Source organism: Saimiri boliviensis, chromosome 7 (assembly GCF_048565385.1).
Source record: "Saimiri boliviensis isolate mSaiBol1 chromosome 7, mSaiBol1.pri, whole genome shotgun sequence".
Lineage (NCBI taxonomy): Eukaryota > Metazoa > Chordata > Mammalia > Primates > Cebidae > Saimiri > Saimiri boliviensis.
The window spans coordinates 76,914,277-76,928,328 of NC_133455.1; the positions used below are offsets into that span (position 1 = coordinate 76,914,277).

The following is a 14,052-nucleotide window of genomic DNA, read 5'->3' on the forward strand; positions in this document are numbered from 1 at the left end:
TTTAATTTTTAATTAAAATTCTACCTTCATTGAATCCCACTTTAAATGCTGCCCATTGATTTGTTAGGTGAATGAATCCACTTTACAGATAATTTTCTAACTTCTTTCTTCATTTATTTATATATCTGTTCATTCATGAAATAATTTCTTAACAGTAACACCTACTATGTGCTGAGTGCTAACTAGTTGTTGGAGCTAAAACAGTTGCAGCTCCTGCCCAGGCTTGTGAATCTAGTATGTTTTCCTCTGCTCTCTTAACTTTCACTTAAGTTTATTTTATAAAGTATTTCCTTATACCTCTTATATTTTATCTTCTGTTACAGTTTTTTAAAGTATATTTTTATTTTCTGTACTCCATAAGGGTCATTATTAGATCTTGTTTATCCTTTTATTCACTATAGTGCAAAGCATTTGTATACCTAGGAGGTGCTAATTAGATACTTGTTGGAGATTAATTTTTTTTTTTTTTAAATTTTGAGATGGAGTTTTGCTCTTTTGCCCAGGCTGGGGTGCAGTGTGCGATCTCAGCTCATTGCAACCTCTGCCTTCCAGTTTCAGGCGATTCTCCTGCCTCAGCTTTCTGAGTAGCTGGGATTACAGGTGTCTGCCACCATGCTTGGCTAATCTTTGTGTTTTAGTGGAGACAGGGTTTCATCATGTTGGCCAGGCTGGTCTCTTAACTCCTAACCTCGTGATCTGCCTGCCTCGGGCTTCCAAAGTGCTGGGATTACAGGCGTGAGCCACCGCACTTGGCTGAAGATTAGATTTTTAAGAAAAGGAAGGAAAAAGCATACCACCTAAGGAGGCATACCATGTATATATTTTTAGCTGCATTCCATTCTTTTATTTGATATGTTAAGGAAATTTTATTTGTTTCCTAGAAGCTAGAGATTCTAGAATAGAATGTCACATAGGTATATATTTTTTAGAAGGTTTTAGGGTTGTAAAATAATTGAATGTTACAGAAGAAAATCATAATGGTTTCAATATAGTAATTGTCTTATGAGCATTTTGTCACCTAGGGGGTGTTCTAGATGTATCAAGTACTCCCAGTGTGCACTTGACTTCAGGTCTTTTGATTTTACCTGACATGTAAAATCACAAATCCTGAGGCAGCTCCATACCTCTCTTGTGTCTCATTAGTACATTATTTTATCTAAGTTGCCATTAACTTGAATTTCACTTTTTTTTTTTTTTTTTGAGACACAGTCTTGCTCTGTTGCCTAGGCTGGAATGCAGTGGCACAATCTCGGCTTACTGCAACCTCTGCCTCCCAGGCTCAAGTGATTTTTTTGCCTCAGCCTCCTGAGTAGCTATTGTTACAGGTGCACATCACTACGCCTGGCTAATTTTTTTGTATTTTTAGTAGAGACAGGGTTTCACCATGTTGGCCAGGGTGGTCTTGAACTTGTGACCTCAAGTGATCCACCTGCCTCAGCCTCCCAAAGTGTTGGGATTACAGGCATGAGCCACCATGCCCAGCCTCACATTTCTTCTTTAGCTCTTATTTCATGCTGTGTCCTGTGAATAAATAAATTAGATCTTTAGTAAATTTTCTTTAATATCAAGGTTTTATTCTTACAGAAGTTGTGAAATACATTTGTTATTTAAAAACAGCAGTGGCTAGGTGGGTAGCTTATGAATATAATCCTAGGACTTGGGGATGCAAGACTGGAAGATCACCTGAGGTCAGGAGGTCGAGACTAGCCTGGGCAACATAGCAAGACCCCCATCTCTATTAAAAAATTAGCTGAATGTGGTGGTGTATGCCTAGTCCCAGCTGTGTGAGAGGCTGAGGCAGGAGGATTGGTTGAGCTCAGGAATTTGTTGCTGCAGCGAGTTATGAAGGGGTAACTATACTCCAGCCTGGTTGACGGAGTGATACCCTGTCTCAAAAACAAAAGCCAGCAGAACAGCGATTTTTTTGTGGGAAAAAAAGCAGCCTTTTAAAGAACTTCATGTGTGTGTGTGTGTGTGTGTGTGTGTGTCTGTGTAAATCTGTACAGTTTTAGGGTGGACATTTGTTAATTCCTTTGCTACCATCCTTTTGCTTCCTTCAGTGGTAATAGGCTATGTTCTTCTCTCATTTTCAACCCCTTGGATTTTCATTCCTAACTCCAGAGTACCATGATTAGCCTAATCTACTTTATTTATTTATTTAGACACAGGGTCTTTCTCTGTCGCCCAGGCCAGAGTGTGGTGGTGCAGTCACTGTTCATTGTAGCCTTGACCTCCTGAACTCAAGCGATCCTTCCACCTCAGCCTCTCGAGTAGCTGGTACTACAGGCTGATACTACCGTGTCTGCCTGATTTTTTTTTTTTTTTTTTTTTTTTTTTTGGAAACAAGATCTCCCTATGTTGCCCAGGCTGGTCATGAACTCCAAGGCTCAAATGATCCTCTTGCCTTGACCTCCCAAAGTGCTGGGATTACAGTCATAAACCACCACTCCTGGCATAGATTGGTCTACTTTAAATCCTCCCAACTGCTTCCCACCCCACCTCCCTCCATTCCTGTGCAAATTACATGATGCTAGTGAGTGCTTCTGGGAAAGAGAAACTTTTTCTTTCTGTCTCTAGAGCTACTGAAAGAGACCTTTTCTCTCCTTCAAAATAGGGTCATATGAAATTTTGAGATGTGGAATGGCTGCAGCCATTGTTGCTAAGGTTGGATGCAGCCTGAGAATGAACGTACCCATTGAACAGGGCAGAACCAAGACAATGGCAGATAAGTGAAACTGCAGCTCTGATGACATTTTAAATCCTGGATCAAACTTCCTCTGGATGTTTCAGTTAGTGAGGCAGTGAAGTCCCTCCCTCTCCCTTCCCCTTTTAAAGCGAGTTAGAATTGGCCCTTGTAGATACAGAGTGTGTGTGTGTGTGTGTGTGTGTCTGTCTGTGTGTGTGTGTGTGTGTGTGTGTGTGTGTGTGTGTGTATAAAATACCAACAAGTTTTTTTGGTACGTTTAGAACTTTCCATTTGTTCCCTTAGGAACACTTATTATATAGCTACTATATGAAAGGCACTGGGATAGGCATTAATAATATAGAGAGATGAATGAGACATATTTCTTGTCTTCATCATTCTTATAGGCAGTATGAAGAAACATAATGAGATGAATAAGATAACGTGTTACAGGTTCAAGCCATATACAGTACTAAAGGTAGAAAGGCTTTTCAATAGTTGTCATAGAAAAAAGTGATGGAAGAAAAGATTTCCATCACTGCTTATGACACTAGAAGGGTGACAAAATCAGAAGCACCTGCACCATAAGTCTACAGCTATCATCTTGTTGTTACTAGTGGTTTAATTTCAGCAAAGCATTATTTGTTACATTAAATTAGTACTAAATTGGGTTTGTATTTCATTTGTGAATTTGTTGGCATTATAATTTAAAAGTTGTAAAGAGTATATTCCTGATTGTATTTATACATACATGTAAATTTGTCAGTGACTGTGTAGGTCCATAGATTATTTTTTCCTTTTAAAAGATGTCCTTTTCCTTATACTACTGAACTCAGTTTTGAGAAACACTAATAAGAGTGGGCACTAGGATCATTGAATAATTGAGACAGTGGATGGATGGAGGACAGGATTGTAGGTAGAGACATGTCTTCATTTAGGTTGACAGTGAGTGTTGGAACTAAAGTGTGGGAGTGAGATTTGAGGAAAAAGTACAAGATACGTTCGTGGCTGATTAGACTTATGAGTTGAGTGAAAAAACCCAGGTATCTGGTCAGTGACTGGATGGATGATGCTGCTGTTCAGAAAAATAGAAATTGTAGAAGGAAATAATAGGTTTTTCTGGCTAAGGGAGGAGTTTGGGGGTAGACGGAAATGACAACATCTGTTTTAAACATGTTGAATTTAAGGTGTCTTTTAAGTATTTAGGTTAATAATTTCTGTAGTATAGGAGGCAGATCAGGAACAGGAATATAATTTAGAAGTCTTTATCAGTTAGAAAGTAAATGAGACCATGAAATTACAGCTATCCTTTCGTATCTGCAGGGGGTTGGTTCCAGGAACCACAGGGAATACTCAGCACTTTGGGAAGCTGAGACTCCAGGAAATACCAAAATCTGAGGATATTCAAGGTCTTGATATGAAATGTCGTAATATTTGCACATAACCTGTGCGTATCTTCCCATATAATTTCAGTCAGTTCTAGATAATACCTAATACAGTGTAAATGCTATGTAAATAGTTGTTACACTGCATTGTAAAATGTGTGTGTGTGTATATATTCCCCCTACAGCTCCAAATAGTTCGAATCTGCAGTTGGTTGAGTCTGCAGACGCAAAACCAGTGGATACAGAGGGCCGACTCTGTGGTATTACACAGGAAGAGTTTACCGAGTGAGAAATGAGGTCGAGGATATTCTAGGTGGTCTTAGAAAAGCAGTCAGCAAAGGGTATTGAGAAAAGAGGAAAATGTTTCTTGAGAAGATTAATTTTAAAATACTAAATGTTGCGTTAGTATTTGAGACTTTGGCATTCTTTACAATTCATAGATTGTCCTCAGCAATAGATTAGATTACTTACTTACCATCTCTATTCAAGTCTGTAGAACTTTTTTCGTCTTTTCTTCCTTTTTTTATTGTTTGCATGAGTATCAATTAAGGAAAAAAATAACCATGTTTGCAATCGATTACTTTCCCTACCTATATACATGGTATCTGATCAAAATACGGAATACTTCTAAAGCAATACGTTAATGATTTTTTTTCACATTTAAAAACCTTGATACATAGAAGGAAATCTGATTGTAAGGACCTCAGTTCATACAGAATACCCTTAAAGATGTAGGCTAGTCTTAATTCATACCTAAGTGATATACAAGTGTATCAATAAACATTGATAGTGAAACTTTCCGTCAACACAGTGTGCCTAAGAGAATAAGATGATAACAATTCCAAAGTATTTTGACAGTGGAAACTTGGATGTTAAAAATGAGGAGCTATGAGATAGTCTAATTATATCTATGATGACAAACAGTCCTTTTGGTAATTTTTTGAATTTAGACATGAAAATACTAGTTGCATATCTTTTAAAACACCATTTTGGAACTGCTTAAAAAATACTTGACCAGACACGGTGGCTCACATCTATAATCTCAGCACTTTGGGAATCCTTATATAGACAGAAGGATTGCTTGAGCCCAGGAGTTCGAGACCAGCCTGGGGAACATAGGGAGACCCTGTCTCTACAAAAATAAAAAATTAGCTAGGTGTGGTGGTGTGCACCTGTGATCCCAAGTTACTCAGGAGGCTGAGATGGTTGGATTGCTTGAGCCTAGAGGTCCATGCTCCAGTGGTCTGTGATCACGCCCTTGCACTCCAGCCTGGGTGACAGAGTAAGACCTGGTCTCAAAACGAAAAACAAACTTCCTTTTTCTTCTCCTTATTGTGTGTAGGTGTAAAGATATTAATTAGACGTGTGTACACATTCATGGTTCAACTCCATCTCAGGAAATCAAAATAATGTCTGGTGAATTTGATATCATTTACTGACATCTATCATCTAGCATGCTGCAGGATGGATTTTGGAAACTGTTAAGGTTTGACTGACTAGAATTCAGAAAGTCTGGATAAATTACATTAATAATTATAATGGTTCGATTTAATCAATTTCTGTTGGCACCAAAGCAAAAGCACATACTGACTTTGGGCCTATGCAAGGTATATAGGGCCATAGTGAGAAGGGTGAGAAGTTAAACTTGAAAATGATGATGGAAGAAATTTCAGTGACCACAGATCAATTTCCACTAACTCAGTAAGAAATGGATCCAAGAGAATTTGAGATGGGGTGTGTGAATGTTACAAAATACACATAATAACTTCAGTTCTGTAATTTAATTTTTACAGTAGTAAATTTGCTATGGTTTGTACATCTTCGGGGTATATCCGGAATCTCATCACTTCTTACCATCTCTCTCACTAACAATCTTGGGCCAGTCCATCATCATCTCTTGCCCATATTATTGCTGTAGTCTCTTAAATTTTACTGTATTTGGAATCACCTGAAGATTTTTTTTTTTTAATTGATAGTTGACTCCCACCAGCAATTATTCTGATTTAACTGGGTTGCAATCAGGATATCAGGACCTCAGGACTTATTTAAAAGCTTCCGGTGTTTCTAATATACAATGCTTCACCTAATCAGAAAACCAAGTCTTTCCCTGAAGTAATTCATTTTTGACTGTGTTTTCCTTCTAGTAGACATATTAATTTAATTTGGGACCTTTCCATTTTCTAAAGTTTTAGGACTAAGTCCTGGCATATCTATTAGGCTTTTTAGTTGTGAGCAATGAAAACTGACTCGGGCTGATTTAAGCATAAACAAACTTTACTGATAGTATGTTGAATGGTGCACAGAGTTGGTAGAAGGCTGGATGGAGCCAACCCTAGAAAAAATACATGAATGAAGGGGAGGCTAAACAACTAGAACCACAGCAAAACTCATGCCAGCAAGACCGTTATGGCTGTGTCTGCTGATTGGTGACTGGATGCTGCTGATTGCACTTCTGGTTGTTCTGGTCACTCCAGGCCATGCTGGTTCTACCGCCTTTGGAAACTAGATATTGCTTTCACTATTGCTGTCATCAGAAGAATTCGTTATTGTCTCTGCTCTTTGTTACTAGGCTCCACATTCAAAATTGCTGGTGGGTGCATCTCTGTGGGTAAGCATAGGCTGCCAGCAGGGCATGTGAAAAAGCATCTGCATTTTCAATTTTAGTAGTGGGAGATGGGCTCTGTTTTGCACCAAGATTTATGAAGTTAGAGATTCCTCAAACACAAACAAGGGCTTTACATGCTTGGAACCAACAAAATGACAGAAGCCTACTGCGCATGGTATAGCTTACAATGTGTTCTTTATTTTAGACATCAGTTCATTGTCAGACTAACAGCCCATAGGATACTGGTGTTCTTACGTAATTAGTTTTAAACCTTTAGAGACCGCTACCACTTGGTCCTTAGCAGGCAGTAAGAGATAAAATAAATGACCAAGTAGCAAGCAAATTAATAGGAAAACTTATACATATAACTTCTTACAATATAAACTTACTGTCTTTGGAGGTATAGATAACAGCATATGTAAAAAATAGCATGTTTCTAAATAGTAAAAATGTCCTGAGTTTCTGTGATGGAAATAATATATCAATATTATGTGTCAGCACTCTTTAATGGAATTATAACATGGGCTATACATGTAATACATATATGTAATTTTTAACTACATTGAAAAGTAAAAAGCCAGGTGCAGTGGCTCATGCTTGTAATCCTAGCACTTTGGGAGGCTGAGGTGGGAGGATTGCTTGAGGCCAGGAGTTCAAGACTAGCCTGAGCAATGTAGCAAGACCCTGTCTCTAAAAAGAAACTTAAAAATTAGCTGGACATGGTGGCATGTGCTTATAGTACCAGCTACTCAGAAGATGGTGGTAGAAGGATCACTTGAACCCAGTAGTTTGAGGCTGTCATAAACCATGATTGTGGCATTGTACTCTAGGCTAGGCAATACAGCAAGCCTTTATCTCTTAAAAAAAAAAAAAAAAGAGGGAAAAAAGTAAAAAGAACCAGACATTTAATTTTAATAATAGCTTAATAATTTGAAATATTATTTCAACAAGTAATCAGTATAAATATTTGGGGGATAGTTTATATTCTTTTTTTATACTAAGTCTTTGAAACCTAGTATGTATTTTACACTTAGAGCACAGCTCAATTCACACAAGCTACATGTCAAATGCTTAATAGCCACATATAGCCAATGGCTACCAAATTGGACAGTGCAGTCCTGTGGCGCTCTGTAAAATGTTATATGACTTGTCAGTACCGCCAGCTAAACATACAATGGTTAATGAAGGTTTGGTTAGAGAAGGTTTGGTTATTCATTTTCAAAAAAGAAAACTAGCTTTTAAAATCCAACACAGGTCTGGGTGTAGTGGCTCACGCCTGTAATCCCAACACTTTGGGAGGCTGAGGTGGGTGGATCACTTGAGGTCAAGAGTTTGAGACCAACATGGCAAACATGGTAATAATAAAATATAAAAATTAGCCAGGTGTGGTGGTGATTGCCTGTAATCCCAGCTACTTGGGAGGCTGAGGCAGGACAATCGCTTGAACCAGGGAGGTGGAGGTTGTAGTGAGCCGAGATCGTGCCATTGCACTCCAGCCTGGGCAACAAGCAAAAAACTCTGCCCCCCCCCAAAAAAAATCCAACACTGTAGTTTTACTTGATTTTGCAGTGTTGTACAATCTGTGTGTGTGTGGTAGTAGGAGAGGAGGCTTGAAATGGTAAAAAAGAGCCTAATCATTTTCAGTAGGTTTTGTTTTTGTTTGTTATTTTTATTCTCAGAACATTTAAATTTGTAGGGGATTGAGGTATTCCAATATGCCTTAAGGCGGAGGAAGGCAACATGTTGCATGCAGAGTTTGCCTGTGAATAATCGAATTAATCATATTTTTCTGGGCTTAGTATCTGATGATTTGAAAACTAAAAAGGTGATAGTGACTGACTTTATTTGTGCTTGATATTTTGTCTATCACATATGACTTATTTTCTGCAGGTAATTCATTTTGGCAGTAAATTTTATGTTCTAATTATTTTTATTATTGCAGGCTGCCGAATCAGGAATAATAAAAGTTAAAACAATAGCTGCGCGAAACACCGAAATTTTGGCAGGTAATTTTTTTGTATTAAAAAATTTAATAATTTACAAAACTTTGACTAATAGTAAAAGAAGAATTTTTCTTGTAAAAGTCATACATTTTCTGTAACATCTCTTCCTCATCCCCTAACATATGCTATTCATAATGATACAAAATGGGTAAAAGTTCCTAACTTATGAACTGATTGTGTTTCCCAGCGATGAATGCTATAAAATTCTCTGAAATCAGAAAGCTTAACACTACTAACTCCTTAAAGGCAAGGAATTTTTTTCTTACTCATCTTTGCATTCTCCTCCACTTCTCGCTAATCACCTGAGACACACCATAAAAAGCATTCAGTAATATTTGTTTTGTTGCGTTGAATTGAATAAAAGATTCATTCTCAGTTCACTTTCTATGATCTGCTTTCTCTTTAATATATTATAAACAGTTCATAATGTAGTCTTCTATATTTAGTTGTACCATATGAATTTTGAGTCTTGGGACTAAGGCAAGATAATCATGAAAACAGAATGAGAGTGAAGTAGAGAAAAAACAAAAATGTTTTCTTACCTTCTCTTGATTGAACCTGGTTTTCAAGGAGGAATTTTTAGGAGTTTCTCTTTGGCATCATTCTTTTCTACTCAGTCCACTCCTTTCTCTTCCTTGGTGCCTTTTGTTCTTGCCTCCATAATGAACATGGAACAGAGGTAAACTGGCTTTTTTTCTTAAATCTGTTATATGCAAGGCACTTGTGTCATTCTATCTTACATAACAAGCTTGTGGGGAAATCTTATCTTATTTGATAGTAGAGCAAACTGAGATGTTACTTGCCCAAGGTCACAGGAAAAGTGGTGGAACCAGATTAAAATCCAGGAGTGTTCAGGAGCCCATGTTCTTCCTGCTGCAATGTGCTCCCATGTTATCACCAGGTTTCCACACTAGCTACTCATGCCCACGTATTTCATACATAACCACTGCTTGCTTCAGTGATCCTTTAATCTGCATCTCCAGTTTCAGTAGTGCTGCTGATCTCAGCTAATCTATGAGAAAAGAAGTCCTATTAAATTAATTTACAGAAAGTCCAAATAGAATTTGCACAAAGTCCAAATAAAGAATCTCTTTTAAAAGGGATACCAATATGTCTGTAACTGATGGGATTTCAACATGTTATGAAATAAAATTAAGATTTCTGGGGACAGATTAAGGATCAGAGGGCAAGAGTGGATTTCACTTAGGCTATCCAGGTTTACTGGAAGTTTGCCCTTAGGGTAAGCTTTCCTCAATTATATCTGTTTCACACAGCCTTTTCCCCGATTTTGAACAGTCTATCAAAATACCAAATAATAGAAGTGAATAATGCTCTATGCAGATATTGAGAAGGAGTATAGTGAAAGTGGTGGGTAAAGGCAGAGATTGGGTTACGAAAGTTGGCAAATGTGTTTGTTTTTTTTTTCTTCCCCCTGAGATGGAGTTTTGCTCTTGTTGCCCAGGCTGGAGTGCAATGGCGTGATCTCGGTTCACTGCAAACTTCACCTCCTGAGTTCAAGAGATTCTCCTGCCTCAGCGTCCCAAGTAGCTGAGATTATAGGTGCCTGCCACCACGCCTGGCTAATTTTTGTGTTTTCAGTAGAGACAGGGTTTCATCATGTTGGCCAGGCTGGTCTGGAACTCCTGACCTCGTGATCCCTCCTGCCTCAGCCTCCCAAAGTGCTGGGATTACAGACATGAGCCACGGTGCCAGGGGAGCACGTGGGTTTTAATGGGTGATGTATATTACGCAGATCAGTTACTGTGGAGAAATTGGTGTTTAAAGATAAATGATGTCCTGGATATTTTTATGTTGGAGACTTACCGTAGGCCAATCATACTAGAATATCACCGTAAATATTTAAAATATTTACAGTTGCTGTTACCTTTGTTGATACTGTGGTACATTCTTAATTATTCTCCAGTAATATAAATTTTCATTGGTTTTATAGTTTGTGGAAGACTTTTTTAAAAAAGTGACTGATTTCTTCAGAGGATCACTGTTATTTCAGCCTTCTATCCTAAGTAAAATGTCTAATTAATTACTCTTAAGATGAGTAAGAAAAATTTTGACTTAGTTGGTATGAGTTAAATATATAGGCAGGCTGTTAATTTCATTTTAATTCAATTAGCATTATTCAAATCAAGTTAGAACAGATCTGTATGCAAATACAATTAATAGTTCATGCTTTATTCTTCATAGTATCTAGAGCCATGTAGTTGAGGAAGTATATTCACACTTAAACTTTAGTATTTTTAATGAAGTATTTAAAGCAATTAATACCTAAAAGTTACAGATTTATACACCACTCTAATCTTGAAAATCAGAGGGTCTTCAAAACAGAGTTTAGTATATAGTTTCTAAACTATATAATTAATTCAGAGTACAGTTAATACTGAAAAATTAGTTAACTTTTTAAAATTTTCTGAGAAGTATTACTTCTTTATGGTACTTGAGACTATAGGAGACTATACTACTTTTGTGCTCTAATGTATGTCAAAGATACCAAACAATTGAGTCTCAAATGAGATGGGATATTAAAATCTCATATGTCTCTTTATATATATTCAGAATATATAAAGGTTTGTTGTAAGAATGATTACTTTTAATTTAGATCAAGTAGTTTAATCAGTGATACTCAGCATAGATTTCTAGTCAACTTTAGTTTTCTTAGCTTTATTTTCCAAGGGAATATTATTTGTGTTTCAGAATAAGTCTTTGCTTTACATCTCCCCTTCTTTTAAGCATCCTCCTTTAATGTTTATTTTTCTTTGTTTTCACTGCTATCATGAATGCTGACATAAGTGGGAATGCTATGCCAGGTAATGTCAGCATTGATTCAGATGTATAGATCATTATTTCAAAATTTCCATTTTCTTTAAAGATAAAACTTTGAAAATGAGAGAAAGCAACATAAAGGTTTCATTTACAAGGCCAAATGCCTTAATCTTACATTTATTATCTATTATATGAATATTATATATTATAAATATGTGTTTATTATCCTAGCTTATACTAAAAATTCAGAAATTATTTGTTATACAAAAATTACATAATCTGCTTTTTAAATAAATATTTGTGACAAGGAAATCAGTGAAGTTGTGGTACCTTTTAACATTGTATATTTAGCCCCTACCCCAAACCATAGTGATTACATCTACCTGTGGCTGCTTTCAGCTGCTGTCATTATACATACTTTTTACATAAATAATCAGTAGATAGGACTTTTGTTCTTTTTTCACATGTTGTTCCCTAATTTTTTTTAAAAAGAGCTTATAACTAAAAGGTCTTTAAGTAGCAATGAGTAAATATACTTTGGAATTTTTTTCTGATTTTAAAAGATAATTTATTTGCTTTTTAAGTTTAATATATTTATATTTTATATATAATATGTAATATATTTTCTTATCAGTAAATGTGCTTGTGATATTTTACAAAGTCTATATATCATGCATACTCTTAATAAGTAAATAATTATGTAAGAATCTTTAGAGGAGATATAAAGATGGGTAATGAAATTCACCTCTAGTCTATATGGAAATGCAAGAAATATACTTGAAAGAAATGTTTGTGCCATTCATTCTGTTTAGCTTACCTACTCCTTGATTTGGCTTTTGAAGACCTTTTAAAGAAACTTTTCCTTCTTGATGACATATTCCCTGAAGTCAGAGTCAGCATCTTATTCTGCCTTATGTTGCCAGCATACTACATGGAAAATAGTAAGCCCTCATTAAATCTGGGCTAATAAATAAATTACACTAAGGGGCAGCTAAGTCACTGCTGCCTCTAATATGTTTTTCTACCTCTTTTATTTATTTATTTATTTTTAGAAATGGAGTCTCACTGTGTCACCCAGGCTGTAGTACAGTGCATGATCTCAGCTCACTGCAACCTCCACCTCCTGGGTTCAGGCGATTCTCCTGCCTCAGCCTCCCGAGAGTGCTACCACGCCCGGCTAATTTTTTGTATTTTTAGTAGAGACGGGGCTTCACTGTGTTAGCCAGGATGATCTCAATCTCCTGACCTCGTGATCTGCCCAACTCGGCTTCCCAAAGTGCTGTGATTATAGGTGTGAGCCAATGTGCCTAGCCACCTCTCTTTAATTTTACATGTTATAATTATTGAATAAGTGAGTTTTATCATCTTAAGTTCAAGTTCAGATAACAAAAAGATGAAGGAGACTGACCCTTAGTATAGAATTTTAATACTATGTGGTTAATGCCAAGGTGGAAGTATGGAGAGGGTTGCTATAGGGACATAAGGAAGGCACCTAACCTGCCTGGGAATCTGAAGCAGCCTGGAAGCCTGAGGAAGACTTAGTCAGGCAAATAAAGTATAAAAGTGTAAAGTAAAGGGGAGTCCGTCAATACATGAGGTTTGTGTGTACAGCTTGCTGTACTTGCATACGCTATTCAAGTGTTGCCAGACCAAAAAGTATGAAGGGAGAATAGGTGTCAGGAATTTCCTAAGTGCCATTATGTGATATTCTGAGCAGTGTGATGGAAAGAGTTTGAATCAGGGAAGTGACACGTTCATATTTATATTTTGAGTAAACTAGAATAGCAGTGTGGAGGATATATTTCAGTGTGTAGTCATTTAGGCAGAGATCTTTTGGGAGGCTGTTTCTAAAACCCAGGCTAGAAGACATGATGGGGCAGGGGGGGTTGCTGTAAATAAAGCTGATTTCACAAATTGACCTGTTGAGCCAGGGAGATTACATAGTTTATCTACAGTACAGTGTGCCTTTATTTATTTTTCTTTTTAAAATTACATCCTTATATTATATCATTTGTATTTTTTATTGTATCATAAATATTTTTCTTTGATACCAGTTTTTTTAAATGTTTTACATTGCTGTATGATAGGGGAGGGATAGCATTAGGAGAAATGTCTAATGTAGATGACGAGTTGATGGGTACAGCAAACAACCATGGCATGTGTATACCTATGTAACAAACCATATGTATCCCAGAAGTTAAAGTATATTTTTTTAGAAAAAGAAAATAAATAAAAATAAAATTTAAAAAAATTGCTATATGATATTTCGGCAAATGTAGTTTAACGATTTTCTTAATGTTAGGTATGTTTCAGCATTTAGAATTATTTCTTAATAACTGCTAGAAGTGGGATTATAAAGAGTATGAATATGTCTAAAATTCTTTTTTTTTTTTTTTTTTTTTTTTTTTTTGAGACGGGAGTTTCACTCTTGTTACCCAGGATGGAGTGCAATGGCGCGATCTCTGCTCACCGCAACCTCTGTCTCCTGGGTTCAAGCAATTCTCCTGCCTCAGCCTCCCGAGTAGCTGGGACTACAGGCATGCGCCACCATGCCCAGCTAATTTTTGTATTTTCAGTAGAGACAGGGTTTCACCATGT

General features: G+C 36.7%; 1 protein-coding gene across 3 annotated transcripts in view; it reads left to right on the forward strand.

Moving 5' to 3' along the window:
* Positions 1 to 14,052, forward strand: part of MON2 (MON2 homolog, regulator of endosome-to-Golgi trafficking) — a 137,191-nt gene that overhangs the window by 9,575 nt on the left and 113,564 nt on the right. For 2 of the 3 annotated variants that reach the window (XM_003926513.4, XM_003926512.4), the window contains exon 2: positions 8,616 to 8,679. In XM_003926513.4, coding sequence (XP_003926562.1) covers positions 8,616 to 8,679 — 64 coding nt within the window. Of the gene's footprint in view, positions 1 to 8,609; positions 8,680 to 14,052 lie in introns of those variants that run through there. The other variant, XM_074402829.1, reaches the window with a different exon arrangement.